Source organism: Euwallacea similis, chromosome 15 (assembly GCF_039881205.1).
Source record: "Euwallacea similis isolate ESF13 chromosome 15, ESF131.1, whole genome shotgun sequence".
NCBI classification, from domain to species: domain Eukaryota; kingdom Metazoa; phylum Arthropoda; class Insecta; order Coleoptera; family Curculionidae; genus Euwallacea; species Euwallacea similis.
The window spans coordinates 2274720-2297072 of NC_089623.1; the positions used below are offsets into that span (position 1 = coordinate 2274720).

General features: G+C 31.8%; 3 protein-coding genes across 3 annotated transcripts in view; 1 reads left to right on the top strand and 2 right to left on the bottom strand.

Annotated features, from left to right (window-relative positions):
• Positions 1-47: 47 nt before the first annotated feature.
• On the bottom strand, positions 48-5547 carry LOC136413762 (TBC1 domain family member 31). The gene is made up of 9 exons (XM_066397467.1): positions 5375-5547; positions 4896-5322; positions 3974-4122; positions 2389-2848; positions 1911-2265; positions 974-1600; positions 602-819; positions 333-476; positions 48-271 (listed from the first exon to the last, which is right to left on the bottom strand). The coding sequence occupies exons 1-9, from the start codon at positions 5461-5463 to the stop codon at positions 83-85; spliced, it is 2658 nt and encodes an 885-aa protein (XP_066253564.1). The 5' UTR covers positions 5464-5547; the 3' UTR covers positions 48-82.
• A 1900-nt stretch (positions 5548-7447) lies between these two features.
• On the top strand, positions 7448-10309 carry LOC136413822 (cyclin-dependent kinase 2-interacting protein). Its single transcript, XM_066397547.1, has 3 exons — positions 7448-7580; positions 8556-8944; positions 10123-10309. The coding sequence occupies exons 1-3, from the start codon at positions 7517-7519 to the stop codon at positions 10279-10281; spliced, it is 612 nt and encodes a 203-aa protein (XP_066253644.1). The 5' UTR covers positions 7448-7516; the 3' UTR covers positions 10282-10309.
• Positions 10310-10572: 263 nt separating this feature from the next.
• PIP5K59B (Phosphatidylinositol 4-phosphate 5-kinase 59B) overlaps positions 10573-22353 on the bottom strand; it is a 35839-nt gene continuing 24058 nt past the window's right edge. The window contains exons 17-18 of the mRNA XM_066397563.1: positions 21821-21921; positions 10573-10635 (exon numbers count right to left, since the gene is read on the bottom strand). Of these exons, the coding sequence (XP_066253660.1) occupies positions 10591-10635; positions 21821-21921 (146 nt within the window). The 3' untranslated portion in view covers positions 10573-10590. The remainder of the gene's footprint in view (positions 10636-21820; positions 21922-22353) is intronic.

A 22353-nucleotide genomic window follows, 5' to 3' on the forward strand; every position in this document is an offset into this window, starting at 1 on the left:
AAAAAAAACAACATTAGTTATTTCAAAACAACAAAAATATATTTAAAACAATAAAATCCAATACACTGCTACTAATAAATCTTTAAAAATTGCTCATAAATCTAACAGCCTTACTTTGTTGCATATCGGAATCTGTACTATAACATGATAAATCAGAACAGGCTGAGGAATCGTCTTCTTCTCCAGCACTTTCGCGTTTTTCGACCAGATGCCTTAGTAGTTTGGATGTTTCTTCTTGTAAGTTTTTTGTTTCTTTCTCTAATTCGTAGATCTGCAATAATTTATTAAGAAAATTAAGGTTTCCGTTAATGACACTGTAACAATAAAGTTACCTTTGTATTTTCTTTTGTAGTTTTATAGTTTGACGAGAGTACCTCCTTCTTCAACTCTGATTTAATTTTGCTGATTAGATTATTCATTGACATAACTGCGGAGACAATGTCTGATTTTTTGGGAGGTCTGAAATCAAGTTGGGTCTAAAATAATAAGAAAGGATGAGAATTGATGAAGAATTTGTTCTGTGTCCTATCAGCCTTTTAGAAAATATCTCAACATCATTACACCAAGTTACGGAAACTTGAATAGGATCTTTGTAATTTACCTGTTTAACCTTTTCGCCAACATTTAGTTCATCACTCATTGACGTGATGACATCGATTCTTTTCCGTGTTTTACGCATTTGAAATTTATTTCGCGAATCTTGAATAATCTCACGTTCGTGATCCATTAATTCCTGTTTTAGCTGTTTTATATCTCCTTGCTGAGATATTAAATTTTGCTGGTATGATTTTATTTTATCCAAACATGCCTTCTCCATTTCTGTAATAGAGAATAACACATAAAGCAAAAAACGGTTGCTTCTGAAAAAAAAATAGCTGTAGGTAGACTTTTAAATACAATCTCCGTGTTTAAACACTTCATCAATCAAAAGAAGTTTTAGAAAATTAATGCACTTTATTTACAACACACTTACCAATCATTCTTCTATCTTCTTCATTCTGTATATTAATTTCCGATTCTTCGAATTGCTTTTGCTTCTCCTTCAAGACATATTTTAAGTCTCTAACACTCTTTAATTGCTGTTCTAAAAGATTTATACTCTCAACTTGGAGATTTACAATTTCTTTAGGATACTGCGTAAATATTGGATAACTCCCACACTCCAAGCACATAAATGCATTAAGATATTGCCGTGGATGATTCTTCTCACTTGTATTCATCAGTATATGATTAGTCTTTGAAATTAGCTTTTTGGCGCTCACTGTAGTCTGTGAATGGAAAATATTTGCAATTTCCTCTTCCTGTGTTAAACATAAGATATGCTTCTTCTCCAGCACTATAAAAGCAACCACTGCGCACAACAAGAAACTTGGTTCATTAACGAAAATGTGGTCCCATAATACAAGCCATTCATTTGCGCTCAGAACTTCCGAAAACGCAGATTCCAATACACGCCATGCATATGTCACTGGTTTGACGTTGTATCGAGAAAAGTGTTCTAGAATTTGAATGTCATGTTCCATAAGCATGTTGTCAATAATTGCCAATATGTTAACAGGTGGAAGTGGGTGGTATTCGAACCAGTGTTGGCACCAATTGACTGAAACAAAAATGTGTCCCCTTTTAAAGGATATTTATAAATGTATTTAAAATTTTTGAAAAATTGTACACTATACCATTTTAAAATACCTGCAACATTTTATGAACATCTGTTGAAAAGGGTTTTTTCAATAAGAAAAAGTTGATTTTTTATGCTTTTGGCTATTAGTAATTTTTGAGATTAATTATCTGCACGCTATCTACTTTTTCCCATACTTCTATTCATCACAAAAAATTATTCAAATTATCAAAACACCATTTGCTAACTTCATGGATACTGTTCAATTTGTTTGATGCACAACGATACGTACCTAGAAGTGTACAGCACAATTCGAAACAAGATGCAGGTTTTTTATGAAAGATCTTCACAAACGGGTAAAGAAAATATGGAAGGTATTCCACTTGGGCAAAGAATGGACACCAAGTGCAAATATTATTCAGCAAGTGATTTAAACACCTGATGGAAACTTTATCTTCCAGTGGAAATGCATCCTGTAAACCTTCAAAACCCAGAACGCTTATGTGGTTAACAATACTGTTGTACTGTTGTCTATTATTTGGTAACTTTAATACTTTTTCCCAAATTGTGACACGGAATACTTCGGGGAACTCTCTGTACTCCTTTATAATCGATTTTAATTTCTCTAGTTCCAGAACTGAATCGAACTGAAATAAAACCATTACATTATAAGCTCCATGTTTCAAAATTATTCTTAAAATTAAAATCATTGATATTCAATGGTATTTGTAATTCAACGTGCAGCAGATTTCCTATAACATTTACTTTACCTGTTGTTTTGTTCGAACGTCCAGTTTTTGATATTGTCTCACAAAAGTAAATGTTGACACATGTTTTAAACTTCGTTCTTTAGCTTTTTCAGCAATAACTTTCTCGCCTTTCAAAATATAAAAACTCAGATCATAGAGCTCCACTTCTCCATTACTTAGTAGACATGACACATACTGAACATTAGCGTAAGGTATTTTGAAGCTGTTTATCTCACATTTAAGCCTCAACTCAGACATCAGAATGTTGGTTTCGACGTTATAGAAATATATTACTCCTGACCCCGCTAATATTGCTAATAACTTATTGTATCCTGCGTCAAAATTTTGAGGAATGAATTGGATCTGCTTCACAGTATTTATGTGGTGAGGTAAACTTATAAGTTTAAGTAATTTCCAAACATCCAATTGAAACATTGCTAAGATTGGTAAGAATCCACTTATTACCATTATTTTGCCATTCCTAAAATAATGATTCCATAACAGAAAGAATTGAGATCTATGAGATATTGAGAATGTTCCTCAGAGTGCGCATAGACTTTGAATTAAGCATTGTATCATAATAGCATCCCACAGAATTTTCTTGTTAGGTATCGAAGAACGGTGTGTTAAGACTTAGGAGTAATAGAAAATCATCACGCATCATATCGGCGGAACATATTTGCGTTCCGTTAAGACCAAAAGAATAAAATGAAAATAAAAAGGACTTAAAAAGCGCTGAAAATAAATTGCAACTATTTTTAAGAAATCCACCCAGATACGGAAAGGAGTGATGCAACATCAGTTCATATCTATCTTTGAGGTGAAAGCGTAATACCAACAATCGATAGGAGACTTTGATGTTAGATACTGTTGTATGTCTATATACAGAGTGATTCATTAATAATTAATTTATTCTGAAAATATCTTGGTTAGATACTTGAAAATTTTTAAAATTTTACTTTTTTAAGTAACGAATTATATGTTCTAGAAAATTAAAATATACTTGATTTGTTTCGCTTTTAATTTCTAGCATTATCAAATTTAAACATAGCGTTCGTTAGATTTTATTGAAATGGAACAAGAATACATAATTAGTGAAAGAACGATTGCTCTTTCATGTTTTAAATCAAATTTCATGCTAGATATAGAGTAAAAAGTCATTAACTGTACATTATCTAAAATTGGCTATAAATAGCTTCCCCTGTTAGTAATGCTCACATTATAAAACATATCTTATTTGTCATCTAAAAAAACATAATTCTACAAATTTTCAAGTGCCTAACCTAGATATTTTCAGAATAATGGCAAAAAAATTAATTAAAATATTAACTTTCAACACCTTGTATATATCCGAGACTGTAAACTTTCGGAAAAGGCATGTTATCTCCAATCATCATTATTACATGTGTAGTATTTCCAGCTTTCAGTTGTCCCATTGCTAATAAATCACCCTGTACACCTTAAATGTACAACAATCTCAAATGAAATTGAATCTTATTAAATTTTGTTGAATTATATTGTAAGCAATGTGACTTTAGGCCGGTTCTTTTAACTACTGTTAGAATAAAAATATCTTACGATTTAGCACCTTAACATAAGTACTTGCCTGGAAATAGTCAATGATTTAACAATGTAATTCCGCCAATTGGAGGGATGAAACTGTTTTAAGCTTTCAAAGCTGTCGCTTCGCCACATTTGAATTATATCATCTTTATAACATACTAATATGTGATTTGATACTGGAACAAATAAGGCCTGAAACGTTCTAATGAATCATTTGATAAAAAAATGCTATAAAGAATAACTAATTTTTATGTTTTTACGAAGTTTTCCAGTTTGAGTCTACAAATGTCTGACTAATTTCCAAATTCTCCATAATTTCATAAGCTGGTTTAATTTTTAAACGTGGCTTAAATTGATCATTTTTCATAGAGAACATACAGACACATCACATTAAATCACGTCTAAACTTAAGCTCAGCTGGTAGACCTCCGGAGAACCCGAGGGTAAGATCGCCAACGCTAAATGTTACGTCTCCGAAGTCGAATTTAAATTGAATCATTTTAAAATCGGGTGTTAAATTAAGAATAATAGAATTGATTATTGCTTAATGAAATTAGCAGATATAATAGAATTTCAAATTTTTTTGTTTATTTCTAAACATTACTTAATTTAGAGCAATTTTTTAGAAATTAGCATGCAACGAAAAATTATAACACAAAAGACCAACAGAGAATAATATTTACAATCAATTGTAAAAGGATAGACTTTGCAATTTCACCCTAATATATAAATTGGTTGAACTGTGGCAATAATACATATCAGTTGTCTTGCCTAAACAGCCTTTAATTTCTTTTTAATAAATTAGAATATCAAATTTGACCCCTTTAAATTTTTACTGGTACCTGTATCTGAATTAACTTGAATTAAACTATCTAATCTTGAAAACAGATATTTAAATATGTAGAAACTAAGATAAGATCAACTCAAAGTTTTAATGCAAAATGATTCTTATGATAAATACTTACAAATTTTAAGGCACAATCCTTTTCTAAAGCCAATATCTGAAGTTTGCTATAATTAACCATATCCCATATAATTGCCTCATTAACTGAAGATGTTATACAATTTCCATTTTGTGAAAAGGACACAGAGGCCACTGCTTGTTGATGTCCCAAAAGCTTTTCTATGCTATTTCCAGTAGCAATATCTATTACTTCAACAATGCCATTTTTCTTGCCAATTAACAACTCGTTTTTATTATATTCTGAGACTTTTATGCATGAACATAATTGAAATTTCTTCAGTCTCCAGCTTTTCATAGTGACAAAATCAAGAATAAAAATTTGACCATCAATGTTTGATAAAGCCAAGAGAGTGCCGTTGCAGTCAAAGTCACAGTATAGGAACCTCAAGCTTTTTTTACCTTCACTTTGATGAAGATTAAATACTAAACTAAAACATAACATCATGAGAAGGAAAATAGGAACGAGTTAAAATGCCGTACCCGCTTGAATCCGCTGTTTTCAATTTAAATATTTTCTTCTGGACATCTTTATCCAGGAATTTTGTTATGTTCAGTGCTTGTGAATACATGACCAATTGATAGATAATTCAATGCTTTATATGATTTTTAATTTTCTACCCAAACATGTACAGGAGACATTAAATTTGCCAAATTTTCCTGCAAATATTTTGAGTTATTTAGTCAGATATTTAGATTTTTGAGTGACAAACAAACCGGTTTTGTTTGTAGATTTAGGTTATGTTTGTATTAAACACCGAACCGTCAAACTGTTTAACGGTTCTGGTTACGTACTATTTACGACAAAATTCCCGACGTACGTCGCAGCCTTGTATGTCGACAGCGTTGCCAAATTGTGAAAGAAGCAATAATGAGCGCGGCAATTATATACATACTACCCTGTTCGTGGATAGGGGGTTCGTTCCTTGATTGGCGCGAGTGACCACCCTCGTGAATATTGTACGTGATTGCGGGACTCGCGGGTAGTGAAACTCGTGAACACTTTAGCTAAACGTTTACTGCGCTAATTACGTTAATACAATGCATGATAAAGCATTAAAACAACAAATGTACGTTTACGCCCGGAGTGTTACAAATCGGAAACAGGACGCGACAGCGACGGCAATGAGGTACCGATGTGAGAGTGATGTAAAGAGACCCAAATTCTGCGATCCGAAGTTCTTAAGTACTACCCCTAAAAGGCCACCCTCATAGGCGTACCCCTAGTGGGAAAGGGCAGTTGTCGGCTTCTTGGCTATCTATTCGCGTTAACGCGTAACGTCTCGGTGAATAGCCGATGAGAGCTTTATTGTGGATGCCAATTGAGCGGTGTGTTAATTAAACCTAAGTTCTGGGTCCGACAAAGGTCACCATCGAAACTCCTGATCTCGAGGCAGCTACATCTGGGGATAGCGGGTACAAATGGTTGGGAATTCCGATCATAAACCTCCCTGAACTGCAAGCAACGGTTGGGAAACCCCAGTTGCCGCCAAACGCCATGTCCCCCGATCACAACATACATAGGCGTAACACCAGGGCGGATAATACGTCGATACATACTACATTTGACTTAACATACCCTTTTTATTGTTAAATGAACCATTTTTACAATAATACTGAAAAAAGGATCTGGAGTTGTAACTTAAAATCGCCGAAAAACACAACACTCCAATGCGCAACATTAAACCATAAAATATTAACGGCAACGTCGTAAATTAAGATGTGGTGTCACCAACTTGGGTATAATAAATCTTGAATTTAACTAATATTTACTAGTTTAATTGAAATAATTATTTGCCATATTTGTGTTACTTATAAAGTAAGATGAAAACTTCATATGGTTTTTATTAGCTCGCCAATTTTAACATTTTTAGCCTAAATTTGATCTTATCACGTTTGCAGTTTTGTACATTGCTTGCCGGGTACTTTGCGATGTACATCGGGAATTTTCTCGCGAATAGTATACAAACTATTCCGGTAAAACGTGAATAAAATACTTATAAAATCCTCATTACCAATGGAGTAAATTGAGTTCCAGTATGTATAAATTTATCCAAAGCTTGCTGTATTATTATATTTCTAGCAATGAAAAAGAAAATTTAGAAGACTGCTAGTAAACGTTGCTGCGGATAGTTCTTTTACGTCGGCTACGTCTTCTACGTCTATCTTTTACTACTTCTACATCATCCTAACCTGGCCTAATGAATATATTTCAGTTCCCACAATGATATTCTGGTATGAGTATGGAAATAATCTATAGGCGCGTTGCAATATTCATCGTTACCATAGTTACACCTTTTTCAATGCCCTTGTGAGTTATAATATGCAACACTGTCTTTCTATTATTGTTCCATTACTGTTGTTCAAGTTATCTCTATTACTTACCAGAGAGAGCCGTTCTCCATTTAAATTAGGTTAAGCGGTACGAAAATAACTCGCGGTTCTTGGAACAATTAAATTCTGAACGAACTCAATGTTCGAACTCACAGAGCAAGGGAAAATGGAAAACTCTTTTACCATTCTCCCTAACAAAGTCAGAATTTCCTAACTGTCATATTGTTACTGTCAGTAGGTTGTTGAGGTTATGTTGAATGTTTTGTTTTAAATTAAGCTTTATTTTTAAACATGAGCAAAAAAGCCTCCTCAAACACTCCTTTAAAAACTACCTGTAGCTTATCGCCAATAGTCTGTAAGTATTGTCTTAAACATCCAATATATAGTATTTTAATTTCAAGAGTTGTCACCTGTATTATTTCGCTGCACCATTATTGAAACCAGAACCATGTAACCTCCTCACTAAAGGACATGCTGAAAGGCGATACTGGGCGGACTAGACGGTACCTAATGGAGGTATCACCCTTGTCTGTTTGGTTTTGTAATATTTTTGATAGGAGAGCCTTGAAATGAAAAAGAGAATAAAGTTGAAACTTTGGCCACTTCAAAAACAAGATATGCAGTTTTGCTGTTCTTCACCTGCAAAACTTACTCAGTAAATCTTTACAATTACAGGATTTTGCCTGTATGTTTTTTACTATGAGAAAGAATAGTGTGTCATTCACTATTTAACAGCACTACTTTAACATTTCTGATAAAATAATATTCAAAATGACTTCCAAATACATATTTAGTATGTCACGATTCCCACCTGCACACTCCAGCTTTAGAGTCAATTTTAGTACCTGGACAGTTCTTCTAAATGTGACTGTTGCTAGCTCTAATATAGCATGTTTGACTTTATTGAATTACAGGCATTCAACCTTATTAATGATAATTTGTTGCTGGCAAAACTACATTTTCTTGGTTTTGGAGTTGAAGGATGTAGGTGATTTGGAGTATATTTGTTAAGATCTCCAACTCCTCAAATGAGATTAGGTGTAGTTGCAAAAGTTGATGTAGCCTGTGACATGAATTCTATCTCACACAAGTCATTATCCTCAAGACCCTTAAATTAATTTGTAAGAAACTAGGAGTGGGGTATGTCATAAAGTATTTTTAAGTTGGATTAGCCGAGAGTTTGAATCCACATCACCCCGATCTTAAGCATTTGTAATGATTTATTTGTAGTTGTAACATAATTTTCATTATTATTAGAAATAATAAAGGTGGCTACTTTTGAAATGAAAGTATTGTATATGCACTTAGTAAAAAATACCTAACGGTTTAGTGCATAAGAGCCCTGCTGCAGAATCACCTCAAAGGAACCTAACTGGACCACCAAGAGTATGCCGAGATATCATTGCTGATTTATACAATAATATACAAAGCTGGAACTCACTTCATATAAAAGGTTGTTCAATACTCAAACAAATTTCAACATTAAAGGCCAATGAACCAAGACTTTATACATCAGAATTAGAGGAATACACCAATCAACTAGATATTGTGGTTTCTGGTTTAAAAAAGAATTATGCAATATTCCAACTTTTGAGCAGCCAAGTAGAAGCTTTCTCAAGATTGCCAAATATATCAGAACCTGTGTTTTTCTCACTAAAATCTGCCAAAATCTTTGAGATATTCCAGTTTATTTGTAAAGCTTATGAAAAGGAATTTAAGGTAAGTTTATAATTTATGAACAAAATGACAAAATTACAAAAACATATACAGTGTGTCCAGGTTAAGGACTTACCGCCCTTGTAAAACCTTTATTTCTTGACTCATTTTGACGTTTTTTTAACTAGATATTGAAAGTGCACATTTGTTTAGTTGATATGATAACTCTTTATTTATACTTATAGTTAACTGTGTGCATTTTTATGTGATCAAATTCCAAAAAGTACTATTAGGGCTTGCTTAGGATAAAAACAAAACAAATTCTCAAATAGAATAACCTAAAACCCACCTGTACCAATTTTCATTTTTTTGCCATACAGTTTGAAGGATTTGGAAGGTTTTAATCTCATGGTTGATTTTTACTCAGAAATTATTTTCTTATTTAATAATATTATAGCATCCCTGTTGTCTTTATTAAATTCCTCCCATTTAAGGGTAAATTGGACTCTAGAGGTTGTGGTTGAGGCGAATATAATGAATGTGTGCCAATATTTTGGTACCATACCTGCTATTGTTGCTATCGTTGGTGCCGAAGTACCTTGGTTGGGTGTATTCACTGAGATCCCGGTCCGGTCTATTTCATACTGGTTGTTGGTTTTGTTGTGTTGATATAGCGGGGTCAGATTTGAACTTCCAATCTTTTTTTATCTTTGGTCTCATAGATAAAAAAAAGCTCTCTTTGGTCTCATAGTCTCTCTCCTGGGAGATTCTATCCGATTCGGAATCTTGCGAACTCTCAGGATACACCTTTCTTTTTCGAGGTACCTCATATATATTAAGGTTTTTTCTATTGTTATTGTGTAAATTCTTAAAATTCTTGTCGATTGGAAAGATCAGGTGGCAAAAAGAAAGGAAAAAAACCAAATAAATGACAATTCGCAATAAGCATGCCTGTATCAGGCGTTTTGGCAGTCTTATCTGTATTTATTTATACAAATAATTCTTTCAATACAATTATAACAAAATATATCAATAAAAAAACGTAAAATAGGCGTTGAAGTATCAGAAACACCTCATCGATAAATTCATCTATTGTCTATGTTTGTCTACTCATCTATGTTGTTAATGTTTGACAATAGATAGTAAATGGCTTATTTAATGACCCATATTTCTGATTCGCTGCTAACTGCGAGGTTTTTTTAATGATCGCACGTTACGACTTTCTATAAATGTTATTGCAGGTCAAACAATGTGTTCTCGAAAATATTGCCCATTCGACAAGTAAGAGTGAAGCCATGTTTCTTGCTGCCTACTGGACTCACCAATTGAATATTACTGATAGTGTGACATTCAAGATAGAATCTTTATTAGTGGAATCCAATCATCGATCAATTAAATAGGTTTTTATACAAAGATGCCTGTCTTGAATCGATTGCATTTGAAGTGGTGTATCTACGTCAGACATCTGCGACTTGTGAGTTCACACCAATGGAGCTTCGATAAGCAATAAGCAAGCAGTTTTGGTGATAATACATTTTTAAAGACTCTTTTGTCCTTTTTTGTAACATCAATTCGTTATATATTTTAGCTTATTAAACATCTCGGCTTGCCATAATATGTAGACGTTTTTCTTCCTGCAAGAATAAGAAAGTAACAGTTATCAAATTTGACAAATACTAAGATAAATAGTACCTGCGTTTTTGCATCATTCAAACTTCATTGATTAATATCTCCAGGATTTGCGCATCAATTCGCTCAAAAAATACTTGATAAATCATTCAATCTATGTGAAGGTTGCGATTCCGTTCATGTTGATGCATTTTGTACGACTTTCAAAGTATTTCTAAATGAAGTTGCTTTACCTACAGATACTTCATCATATTCACCAATCTGTATTATGTATACATATACAGGGTGTTGCACCTAAGCAGGACCGTTTTTATCTTTTTTAACATTAGAGATAGGGAAAAGTGGAGAATAATGAAGATTATATTTTAAAATTATAGCAAGACCTACGAGGTGATTGCAAAGCTTTTTAGTCACCTTTTATATTTTGCTTTGATTTTAAATACACTACTATTCTCTAAGTCCTTTCTTTAACTTTTTAATACATTTCGAATTCTAAAAGACATATAGGAGACTTTGACCTATGAAGAAACACCCTTGTAGTTCAACCATCTTAATGTAGGTGTTCTGAATTACACCATGCTGGAATTTTCATGCCCGCAGTCGTTAGGTCCTTACGTATGTCGTCATGTTACTTTTCCTAGGCAATATCGGAAATTTGACGTATTTAAAAATTGTTCAAGAATTGGATATCTCCAGTGAACTTAAGTATATTGTAGGATTACAAACAAAAACAGCAAATTGGCTTAATTTGCACCTCGTTTACCAAAGGGCTAACAATCGATATGAAGTCACTTGTGCATCCTTTCCTGTAATTTGTGTGTAGCCAGGAAAGGACAGGTAGCCTACCTCGAAATAAGTAACAAACAAAAAACCAAATAAATAAAAATACCTATATTTAAATAAATATGAAAATTACATTTAATTTTTAGTTAAATTAATTTTAATAACCAATAATATTACAATATAAAATAATCTCTTCTCAAGTTAGATCTAAAAAAATACTAATAAATTGCTTCCAATATTATGTTTCAATCAAGTAGTAAAAGTGAAGTTCAAGAAGCCCAACCGCTTGCTGTGGCTCAATTTGAGCGGAAGCGGCACAATAACCTTAATGAATAGTGATGAAAGCTAGAAAATTAGCCCTGCCAACTTTAATACGTGCATTTTTTGAGTCAATTGCAACTTAATATTGGATTTTGTATTAACTCAATTCTATAAACTTTCTTTTCTGAGTTTATTTAAAGCTGAATTGAACTGCTATCAGCAGAAGTTTGCTTCATCAAAGCACAAAGCAAACTAATTCATTTTAACGTCTTGGTAATTAGTTGCAGTGACTAGTGACAATTGTTATTTCTCAATTTCTTGCAAAAGTCATATTTTTTATATCGAACAAATAATTATTAATTCATTAATAAGTGTGTTCCTTACGTTTAACAGTAAAAATGTACCTATTTTCAAGTATATCCGTAAGATATAATGAACAGGTACAATTTTCTAGTGCTATTTCGCAATAATTTATAATGAATTATAATTTAAATTGCATTTGACAATAGAACATCAATAACAGAATGAAGATTGCCTACTTAACTAATAATAGTATGAAATTTGAAATAATTAGAATAGTATGATTTTTTCCCACTATTAGCTTTAAAAAACCCCATTATTGGGTGTGTTGAATTACTGTGTTATTTTCCCGCCTTATTTGTAGAACAGGTTAATAATGACACTTGTATGGTTCATTATTTACCTAGCGAGTTAATAAAAATGATTGTCATGGAAACGAATGTCAAATGAAACGTCGTCGTTGATGTTAAGATTCAAGACGTGCTGATTTTTTGTGTTACGCACTTAATTTATTATAATTTAGATAATTTTTTTAAAAAAAATCACACCTAGTAGTAGGAAAAACCGTAAATATACCACGGTAGTAAACTGTTTATGACCTTCACGGCTTAAATCCCTGGGCGCTGCGCGTCTCGTGATTTAAACTTAACTTTCGGATTATAATGATGCATTTCACCTTTGATGTATAATATACTACTAATAAATCATTTTTACAGGAAAACGCAAACACCATCTCTTTTATTCATCCAGACACTTCTAAATCTCCAGAGGAATTTCATGTTTTAAATGTGTATGTTGCAAAGTTGCAAGTTTTCAAATTTTCAAGTTCCTTTGAAATTAAAGACATTTTACTATTTTATCGTACTACTACCTACGTTAAATGCAAATATGCACTGCATATCGCTTATTTTCTAGAAGTAGGTATATAATTTTTTTTTCTTTGGACTAGGTAACATAAATTAAACGGTAATGATTCCCAGGTACGTCACTTCGATAGCCCTGATTCACTGATATGAATCACTCTCGTAGTTTGCTTCCAGAGGTATGTTACGGATGCATAATATTCAGAGGTGGGTCTAGAATATTTGGCTTGTTAGTAGCTGGAAGAGTTATTCATAAAAACTTTCAAATTGTCCCTAGGCATGCTTTTTTGTCGTCTTTGTATTTATTACTTATAATCTGCGCTGGCATATAATATTACCATTGAAAATAAATGAGCAAACATCGACGAAAATGCAACATCAAAATATAAGATAAAGGTGTTAACAAAGATCTGATAATTCAGGTATCAGCGCAGTAAATTTATAGTCACATTAAATGAAAATTACAAATTTGAATCAAACATAGTTTTTCATGGGGCAAAAAAATATTTAACTTACTGGAGGAGGAAAATGAAAAAATCATTTGCGCTGCAATATTTATATTTCGAAAGCCGATTAAGCACAATAATGACTTAAAAATTTGTAATATTTCTCCATTATATACATAACAATTAATTTATCGAAAACATGTCTGACAAAAAAATCTCTCGTACGTATCATTTGCTCCTATCAATCAGAACCAAACCATTTAGCTTTTCAGCACTTGTACATTTAACATTGGCATTTATTACGTCTTTTAAAATTTTTTCCCAATTCCATAACCATAAAACTTTATTGAAAGTCTCACGTTAATCAACAAATATCATTAATAATTTGTGGAATGAAGTGGCGGCGTTTAATGTATATGGTCGTTTGCTCTATCAGTTAAAAGTCAATCTCTGTTATCAAAATCTCTAATTTTTTCTGTCAATCGTAACACTATAGAAATTAAGCATATTCACAGTGTTATATTTAACAGTAAAGTTTGTATTACGTACTTACAAGTAAACTTTTGTTATCTCATAGTAATACTACAAACAAATAATTTCCTCGTTTATCACATTCTCCCAATTTAGTCACATAATGTTTTTAAATAAAAATCCATTATTGTGATAAATTCACATATGCATACAATAGTTATTAGTTAAATAAACGTTTTTGTTAGTACTTTGGGTGCTATTTTAAGTTTAGAAATCTAAGTTTAAAATAGTACTTTAAAGAAGAAACTTCAGTCATTTTAACTGGGTTAAAACGTATACTATTGAACAATATTAAATTGATAGTTTTGCGGCTTATAAATCAAGTAATGCCAATGAAATGTTATTAATCTTTCGTGGCATTTCGAAGAAAACTTCATTGACACCGAGTAAGTATAGAAAAATAAATTTAAATTAAAATCTCATAAACCAGACCTAAGTCTATCGAATTATTGCCACATTTACATTAAGAGCGTAGACAATCTATTACACTACTAAAGTAACGGATATCAAATATCTTTAAAAATGCCAAATTTCGAGGGTTTCGTTTTAACAACAATAAAGTAATTTCTCACAACAGATATTTGATATACGATCTACAACTAATTTATTCAAAGGAATCACACTAGTACATTGGAATACGAGATTACATCTTATTACATAACATCAACAGTACACCACTCGAAACTGTTAGGGATGCGACTGCTCAAAAGCTTATTTATGTACAAAAAAAGGTTTGCAGTTGTACGTAGTTTACAGTGAGAGACAGCTTCCTAAACATGTCCGAGTGGCATAATAACAGGATATACACGTATTATACATTTATTTAGGCTTTACAGTAACTCGTGTCGCTATGATATGGAATGTTCACACTTTTTGAGGAGATACAATTCCTAACAAAATTGATGTTACAATGGAATGAACTATTACAATTTCCTACAAATCTGCTAAATACTATCTTATGTTTTTCAATGGATCTATTAAGAACTTAGGGTGCTTGTTGAATACAATATTTGTTTTTGAAGCTGCTATTCCATTTTATTTAGTTTTTTATGTGGTTATATCTGAATGAAACAAAAATAGAAAACTCCTTGACTTGAAAGATAGACATTAGGGAAACTGGATTTTAATGTCTTCTTAGAATGAGAATTGTACGGCTTTCATACTAAAACAATAATAAAACACAATATAATCAATAACTATAACAAAAATAAAAAAATAAAATAGCAATTAATGTGAATGAGAATACGCTGCAGGAGACTATTTTTATGTAATGAAAGCATAAATTGTCCTTTGGGCCACGCCGATGTAACTTCACTAGGGACACAATTATGTAAAATTAGTTGATAGTGAAAGGCATTTACTCTTTACTTATTCCAGACTAAAGATTTGATGGAACAGAAAAAAATTAAAGCAACAAACTATTTCCTATAACCTTCATACATTTTATACGTGGCAATTAAATTAAAATTAATTGGAATTTATAACCCTGAAGTTCATACTTTCATTCTACAGTAAAAGTAGGATTGCACAAAATTTTAGAAAGATTTTTTAAAAGTTTAATAATGATAATATTTATAATTTTAATCTCATAATTAAAAAAAAAGCAAATTTCTGGTTTCAATTTCGTCAAAGTTTGTTTAAATAAGCAATTACGTGTTTGTACTACTCACATATGTGTCCAAGTTAAGGATGTATAAAACAGCCCATATATAATTTTTAACGTTCTTAAATTTTAGATTAACTTCATACCAACGTTTCCAGAAACTTTCCGTTTTAAATAAATAGAACTACCAGTGGTTAAAATTAGATTAACAACAGATTTTAATTCCTCAGAAAGTGTCTTGATTACACATCTTATTTTCACCTTTGTGCAATGAGTAGTTTCCAGATATCTTCAGAAGTGTGAGGAACTATAGAATTATTTATTTATTATTTTTTGCAGTAATTTAGTTTTGGACAGGTGTAATTACTGTTTTGGAGAATAGCATCTAAAACAACTTTTTATACCAGAAAAAAATCATTACAACTTCTTTAGAGTTAACTAAATGTTTTAACAAGCACACAAAAAGCTGACAAACTCTATGGTGAGGACCAAAAATCTTGTTATTTGCACACAAACAAATGTTACTTCTATCTAAATTGGCATAATTATTAAGACTTCAAGAGGTTTATGACCAAATAGCACGTACAATTGTAATTGCGATGGTGTTATGAAACTGTATAAAAAAACCATAGAAAAGTACTGAAACCAAGCATGTTACTTTTCGCGACTAAATTACTAATTGCGCCTACGGTTTGATCACAAACTTTCTTGTTGCTTGTAAAATCCTCATACAGTAAGGTTAGCTTAACAGCTGTTACAGCTATTAATTTCACAGTTAGAGCTGTTATTAACATCTCACAGACAAGCAACTGCAGTCTTATGTGTTCTAATTTTTATTCAACGAGTCATAAGTTAAGAAACGGTGCGATGGACTTTTGGTCCTCACGTTATACAGGTATCACCAGTTCAAGTTCAAACACAGCAATTGTACAAGTGGAAGAAGGACTGCATAAGGTCAATATGCCTCCGACAAAGACCAGTAACAAAGTAGCCAGAGTCAGTCCAGATTCAGTAGCTAGATCTATCACCGTTTCAGAATTTTTACTGAGATAAGTTGTAGTGATGGATTAAATTAGTTTCGATTTTTTATTTATTTATAAATTATTGTACATTTCCCCATTATAACGTAACTTAGGTACGTCATTGGTAAATATAGTGATCTGAATTCGCTGATATTTGTTTATGATCTTTTGGTGGGCCAAGATTGATCCGGCGACACTGGCTGTAGACTCGAGGCCAATTGATAAACAGAACAAAACCATTCGTTTATCGTTTAAAATAATATCGGAAAATAAGTAAATCAACCAGGGCAGGTAAAACATGTAAGGAATTTCGATTTTAAAGCGCAAAATTGTTGTGTTTTCATTTTTTTCTCATTTATTTACATTGATTTTTTTTAAGTCTGATATTAGTAACGAAATCGATACCAATCTAAACACCGAAATGGAGACGCCCACCGGACTGACTCCACCCACTTCGTTGGTCTTTGTTAGAAGCATACTAAACCTTGTGCGGTCCTTCTCCCACTTGCACAACTCTTATGCTCTGCCTTGAACTGGTGAGGCCTGCATGTTGATGTTAGTTAAATACAAATACAAATGATGGAAGACGAACTTTCATTTCTGTCTTATTGTGTACCGAATCTGTACATCTCATAAAAACACAACAATTAACTTTTGTTTGATCGTTTCTTCATATTTAAACGTACTTAATTAAAGCAATGAGTATTTATAAATATCGTTCTAAACAAATACTAAAATATTGATATATTAAATAGTTCGTAAAAAGTTACAATTTTATAGTTTGGTAGCTCAAAAGGTTCTGAAATTCACAATAAACAAATATGAAATTATACAAAAATGGTATTAATTATCAATCCATAACAATAACGTAACATTCTTGCTTACTCTAACATGAAATGATGAACACTCAGATGATGTACGATAAGCAATCAGTTTGCTATTACACCACATTTCCGGAATTTATACCGATCCTGTTATCGTCAGTCGTAATCCACGTCAACGCGTTGCTTCAACTGTTCCTGATTGAATCCAAATAAAGAAATTTCAATAGGCTTACTTGACACTTGAGTGGCTGTGTCAGTGTACCTGTTCAAAACCTGACTCTCGTAAATTTTGGCGTCCACGAAACATGCATTGCTGTTACAATACCAACATTGACATTAATCAATTTCTTATGAGTATTTAAAATATGTATACAAGGGTCGGGTTTAGCCGAGCTAAGCTTAAACTATGATTCGGCTTAAGCTGATGATAGATGAACAATTTGGTCTAAGGTTACAAATAATAAGGCCATAATACTAAACCCCCGTTGTAATAAGCTTTATAGGGTTGTCCACATAAGATAATCCACTGGCTTAACTCAAAAACTCGTATCACACATATATACGTATTAGTTCAGCAAATGTTTATGTAAAAGGCAAGAGCTCGGATGGTGAACTGTCCAACGTACTTCCATGAATACACATTCAAATGGCGATTGGACATAACGCTGTTCACCGTGTCTTACGCATGGCTTATGGGGCACCACTATACAGGTCCAACATGTTGAGGGATGCAAATACTTGTACTTCTTGTATATTCTGGACATACTTATCCCTTAAGGTATAATGTACTAGTCGTTAATTCAAAGTTCTTTTGAATTAAGTTCGTTCTCGTCCAATCACCGAAGTAGAGCGACGTTGAACGTGGTTTAGTAAATGGATAGGTGACCTCAGGTAAAAGACCACCTTCTGCATCACCACAAAAAGAATTGGCCTTCCGAAAAAACCTGACATTGTAAAAAAAACAAAACAAACAATCAAAATAAATATTGAGCATGTTGATCGTGTAAAGGTGCGCTGATGTATCTATTACCTATGCACCATAAAGTAGTTTATAGTTTTTTCAATTTACTCATAAGATATTCATTTTTAATACTTATGATATACATCGTATTTGTTCGTTTTTTTCTAACAATCTCGTGGTACACAAATAATTGTAGAGTGCCATTTGAAAAACTTAAAAAAATCAAAAATTTTAAATTTTTTTTCAAATGTTTTTCTTAATTCTTTAATTATTTATAAAAATTTTGAATGTTCCATAAATTTATTTCATTAATTTATGTTAAATAGTTTTGTAGATAATTGAGTTTCAGTAAAGCTCAACACACAAGTCAACAAGCGGACGGAAAAATCATAAAAATCAAAATAGATAAAAAAAGCGGTACTATATTTTATTATCAAACTTATGTTTATTTTCGACAAAAAACCCATTTACATTAAGAAAAACTTCCATGTTCCATTTGAAAAAATTAAGGAGGAGGCAGTTTCTGGTTTGACCGAAAATCATATCAGGTTGAAAATATTTTTACAATGTCAGGTTTTTCCACAAAACTAAAAATACGTTAAACTTGTAATTTTTTATATACGGATTGTGTCAGTTCCCAAAGGCGAGCCCTGTATATGATTCGAAAATGAATAAAAGAATTTATTTTCAAAAAAATATACAGTGTGAACCATTAAAAAAATCGTATTTGAGGCACTTGAAATACGAAAAGTTTGGATACTTTTTTCACATCCTGTATAAAATTACTTGAAAAAATACACTAGTAGAACGATCACTTATTTCTAACTGGACAAGTTTTCAAATGATTCAATTAATACTATGTGAATTTATTTAGAATTTTAAAAAGCGTATTTTACCTTTGATCTTTAATTAAAATTAAAACTGAAAAACTTCTAAAAAATTTCCATATTTTGTAATAAAAAATACGTATGGCTAAAAGAAGAATTAATAGCCGTAACAAAAAATAGAGTATTTCATTTAAAGAAATGTATTTTTGTCGCGCCACGGTTTTTCTGGACCACTCTGTAACTTTGAAAATATTAAAAAATAAAAATTCATGAAAAACCGAATAATTTTTATATTAAACCTTACAGTTTTTCAAATAAGGTAGTGGACCATCTTACGTAGACCACCCAGTATCAATTGATGGATGCCCGTTGCAGAATTTCTATAATTAGAACTTCAAAATGCTTCTGTTGTTTTTGCGCCAAACTAGGAGGCGAATAATTAAGACATATTTTTAATGTGACAATTTAACTAGATTTAAAGTATCGCACCGTTGTACAGCGGAGACTTAAGAAAATAAGGTAAAATATCCGTACAACAGTCTACAGATAAATTATGAAGAAATCTATTATTTTTTAATTATACGTGCAAAAGAAAAATGGGTTTGAATTTTTTTGAACACCAGCGGACATTGCAAGATGTTTATATTTTAGTTATGAAGAGCTATTAATAAAGCTTCTAATATTTGATTATGAGAGATAAGCCAAGCCGCTCAGTAGGTGGTATTTTTATTAGTAAATCTCAAATAATCACTTAACACTAAAACACAACGTGCAGTAAAAAAACTCTGAACACTTTCTTTAGACTTTGTGTCGTCGCGTCGAGTAATATTTGGTTAATACCAAGAGAAATTCTATTAACAAAATGCATCAACTTTCCTTAAGGAATGGTACAATTCTATAACTAACTTGCATTCTATGTAGATACCAAATACAGAGATCTACAGGGTCATCCGACGAAAAGTTTCCGTTGAATGACCCTGTATACAGGTATCATCAGTTCAAGTCAGAACATAAGAATTGTGCAAGTGGGAGAAAGACCGTATATATTTTAATATGAGTCCGACAAAGATCAATGAAAGAGGTTGAGAGACCAACAACAAAATGGACAGAGTCAATCCAGATCTACCACCGTTTCAGAATTTTTACTAATGTTACTAAAGTTCTAGTGATGGATTAAATTAGTTTCGATTCATTTTTTACTTATTTATAAATTATTGTACATTTCCCCATTACAGCATAACTTAGGTATGTCATTGATAAATATGATGATCTGAATTTGCTGATGTTTGTTTATTATTTTTAGTGGGTCCAAGACTGAGCCGTCAACATTGGCTGCAGCCTCGAAACGAAATGAAATGATTTCGGAAACTAAATAAATTGACCAGTGCAAGTAAAACATGTAAAGAATTTCGGTTTTAACGCGTAGCATTATAGTGTTTTCGTTTTTTTCTCATTTATTTACATTGCTGCTTTTTGCTCTGATGTTGGCAGCAAAATCAATACTAATCTAAACATTTTTTGTATTCACACTATCACGAGTCTACCGTATTAACATTCATTTTTTTAACAACAATATTCTTCCGGCTCACTATTTTTTGAAAAAATGTCATATATTAATATAGAATTCACTCTAACGCATTTTAATAAAATTATTTGGTAGAAAAAAATAATTAAGCGCAAAGCATTTAAATGTGCTATTTATATAATCAGTACCAAAAACTTACCAAAATATAAATTTAGAATTAATTTTTTGCTTTGAACTAATAGCACATTCTATGAACACAAATCGATAAATAAAAAGTTGATTTTTTTATTTAACATTATCATTTAGCTTTTTTATTGTAAAAACGAAAAGTGAGGTATTTATATGACCACGACTGTATATATGTATATACATATGTAGCTGTAGCTTAGAACTAGCACTGGATGAGAAAAATGATAGAATTATACCATAAACAATTAAATTCTAACCTAGGCAGTATTATTTCCAATAATTTGATTCATTTCAGTTTGATAAAATGGGTAATTAATTGACACAGATACAATTAAATACGGGTACCAAATTAAAATGTTACAATTCTTTATAACTCCAACATTAGACTTTCCTGGATAGGACTTTACACTCAATCTCTAAAATGGTATTGACAAACGACAGTACCATTTTAAATTTACGTTTGAGTTAGAGCTCTGCTTAACTTTTACATTGAATGCAAATCATTACAGACTCATATCAACGTATTTTCAAACGATAAATAAAATGCCACGAAAATAAGGGATTTGACTTTTTCTCTCATTTTCTGTATAAAGCACAGCCAACTTAATATCGATGCAAAAATTTTACTTTAGAAGATTGGTAAAAAATGTTAAAAATAACTTTCTACGCAAAAGATGCAAAGACGGCTAAGACAAAAAAGCATGCATTAAAAAACAACACCATGAATCTTATACTGTGTACACCGACCTTCAAAAGCTATAAAAATAGCGGAATATCCGCATGGTCAATTAAACATGCACTGTAGTAAAAAAGCGTTTGTGAAGGTGAATTTATCCTTCTGTTCTTTTAAAAACGAAAAAAACTGATAGTGGAAACTTTGTCATGTAATTGATAAATTAATTGCTTTACCTGAACCGAATTAATCGTTTCAGCGAAAAAATAATAATCGAAACCAATCAAAGTGTAATAACAAATGATTGGTGGAAAAAATTACAAAACATGTGATGGTGCGCTTTTTATGTTGATTAAACCACATACGATTCAAAGTGAAATTAAAAAAAAAAGTTACTGAAAAATCACATTTTAGACATCCTGAAACACATTTAATTCAATTATGTAAATGGTTTAAACATTTTTTGAATTATTACACACCTGACTTAATGCTTCGGACTTACCATTTCGGTAGTAAGACAATTAATTTCGTGATCCACTGCTTTTTTGTGATGTTTTCCAGAAGAGGAAGTTGATCCAGGTCTTAATGGTGTGGTCGGACAGCCTATAAGTAATATTTATAATTTTAAATTATGCAAGTTAGGCTAGAACTCAACTTTGCAGTAAACATTAAATACGAAGAAGCCTTACGAATACGTGTCCTAAAATGCTGCAGATTGCCAATAACTAAAGCATAAATACAACAAACAGTAAAATGATAGCAATATCGAATATGGTTGATTCTTTTATTAAATATTCTTCATGGGAATTAAATACAAGATGATTTCCAACTGAAAGAACTTTGGCTAACAGATATTACTATTCTAGATAATGTAATATCGGTAAAATGAGTTTAATAGTTTATTCGGGATGTCAACTTTAATTGCAGGCTAAATTCCATAGAAACGTTGCAACAGATCCCAGGTATTGGTCAGACCTACGGTCATTTTAAAATTTTAATATCAAAATTAAATATTGCGTGCCACGGAATCGTTCA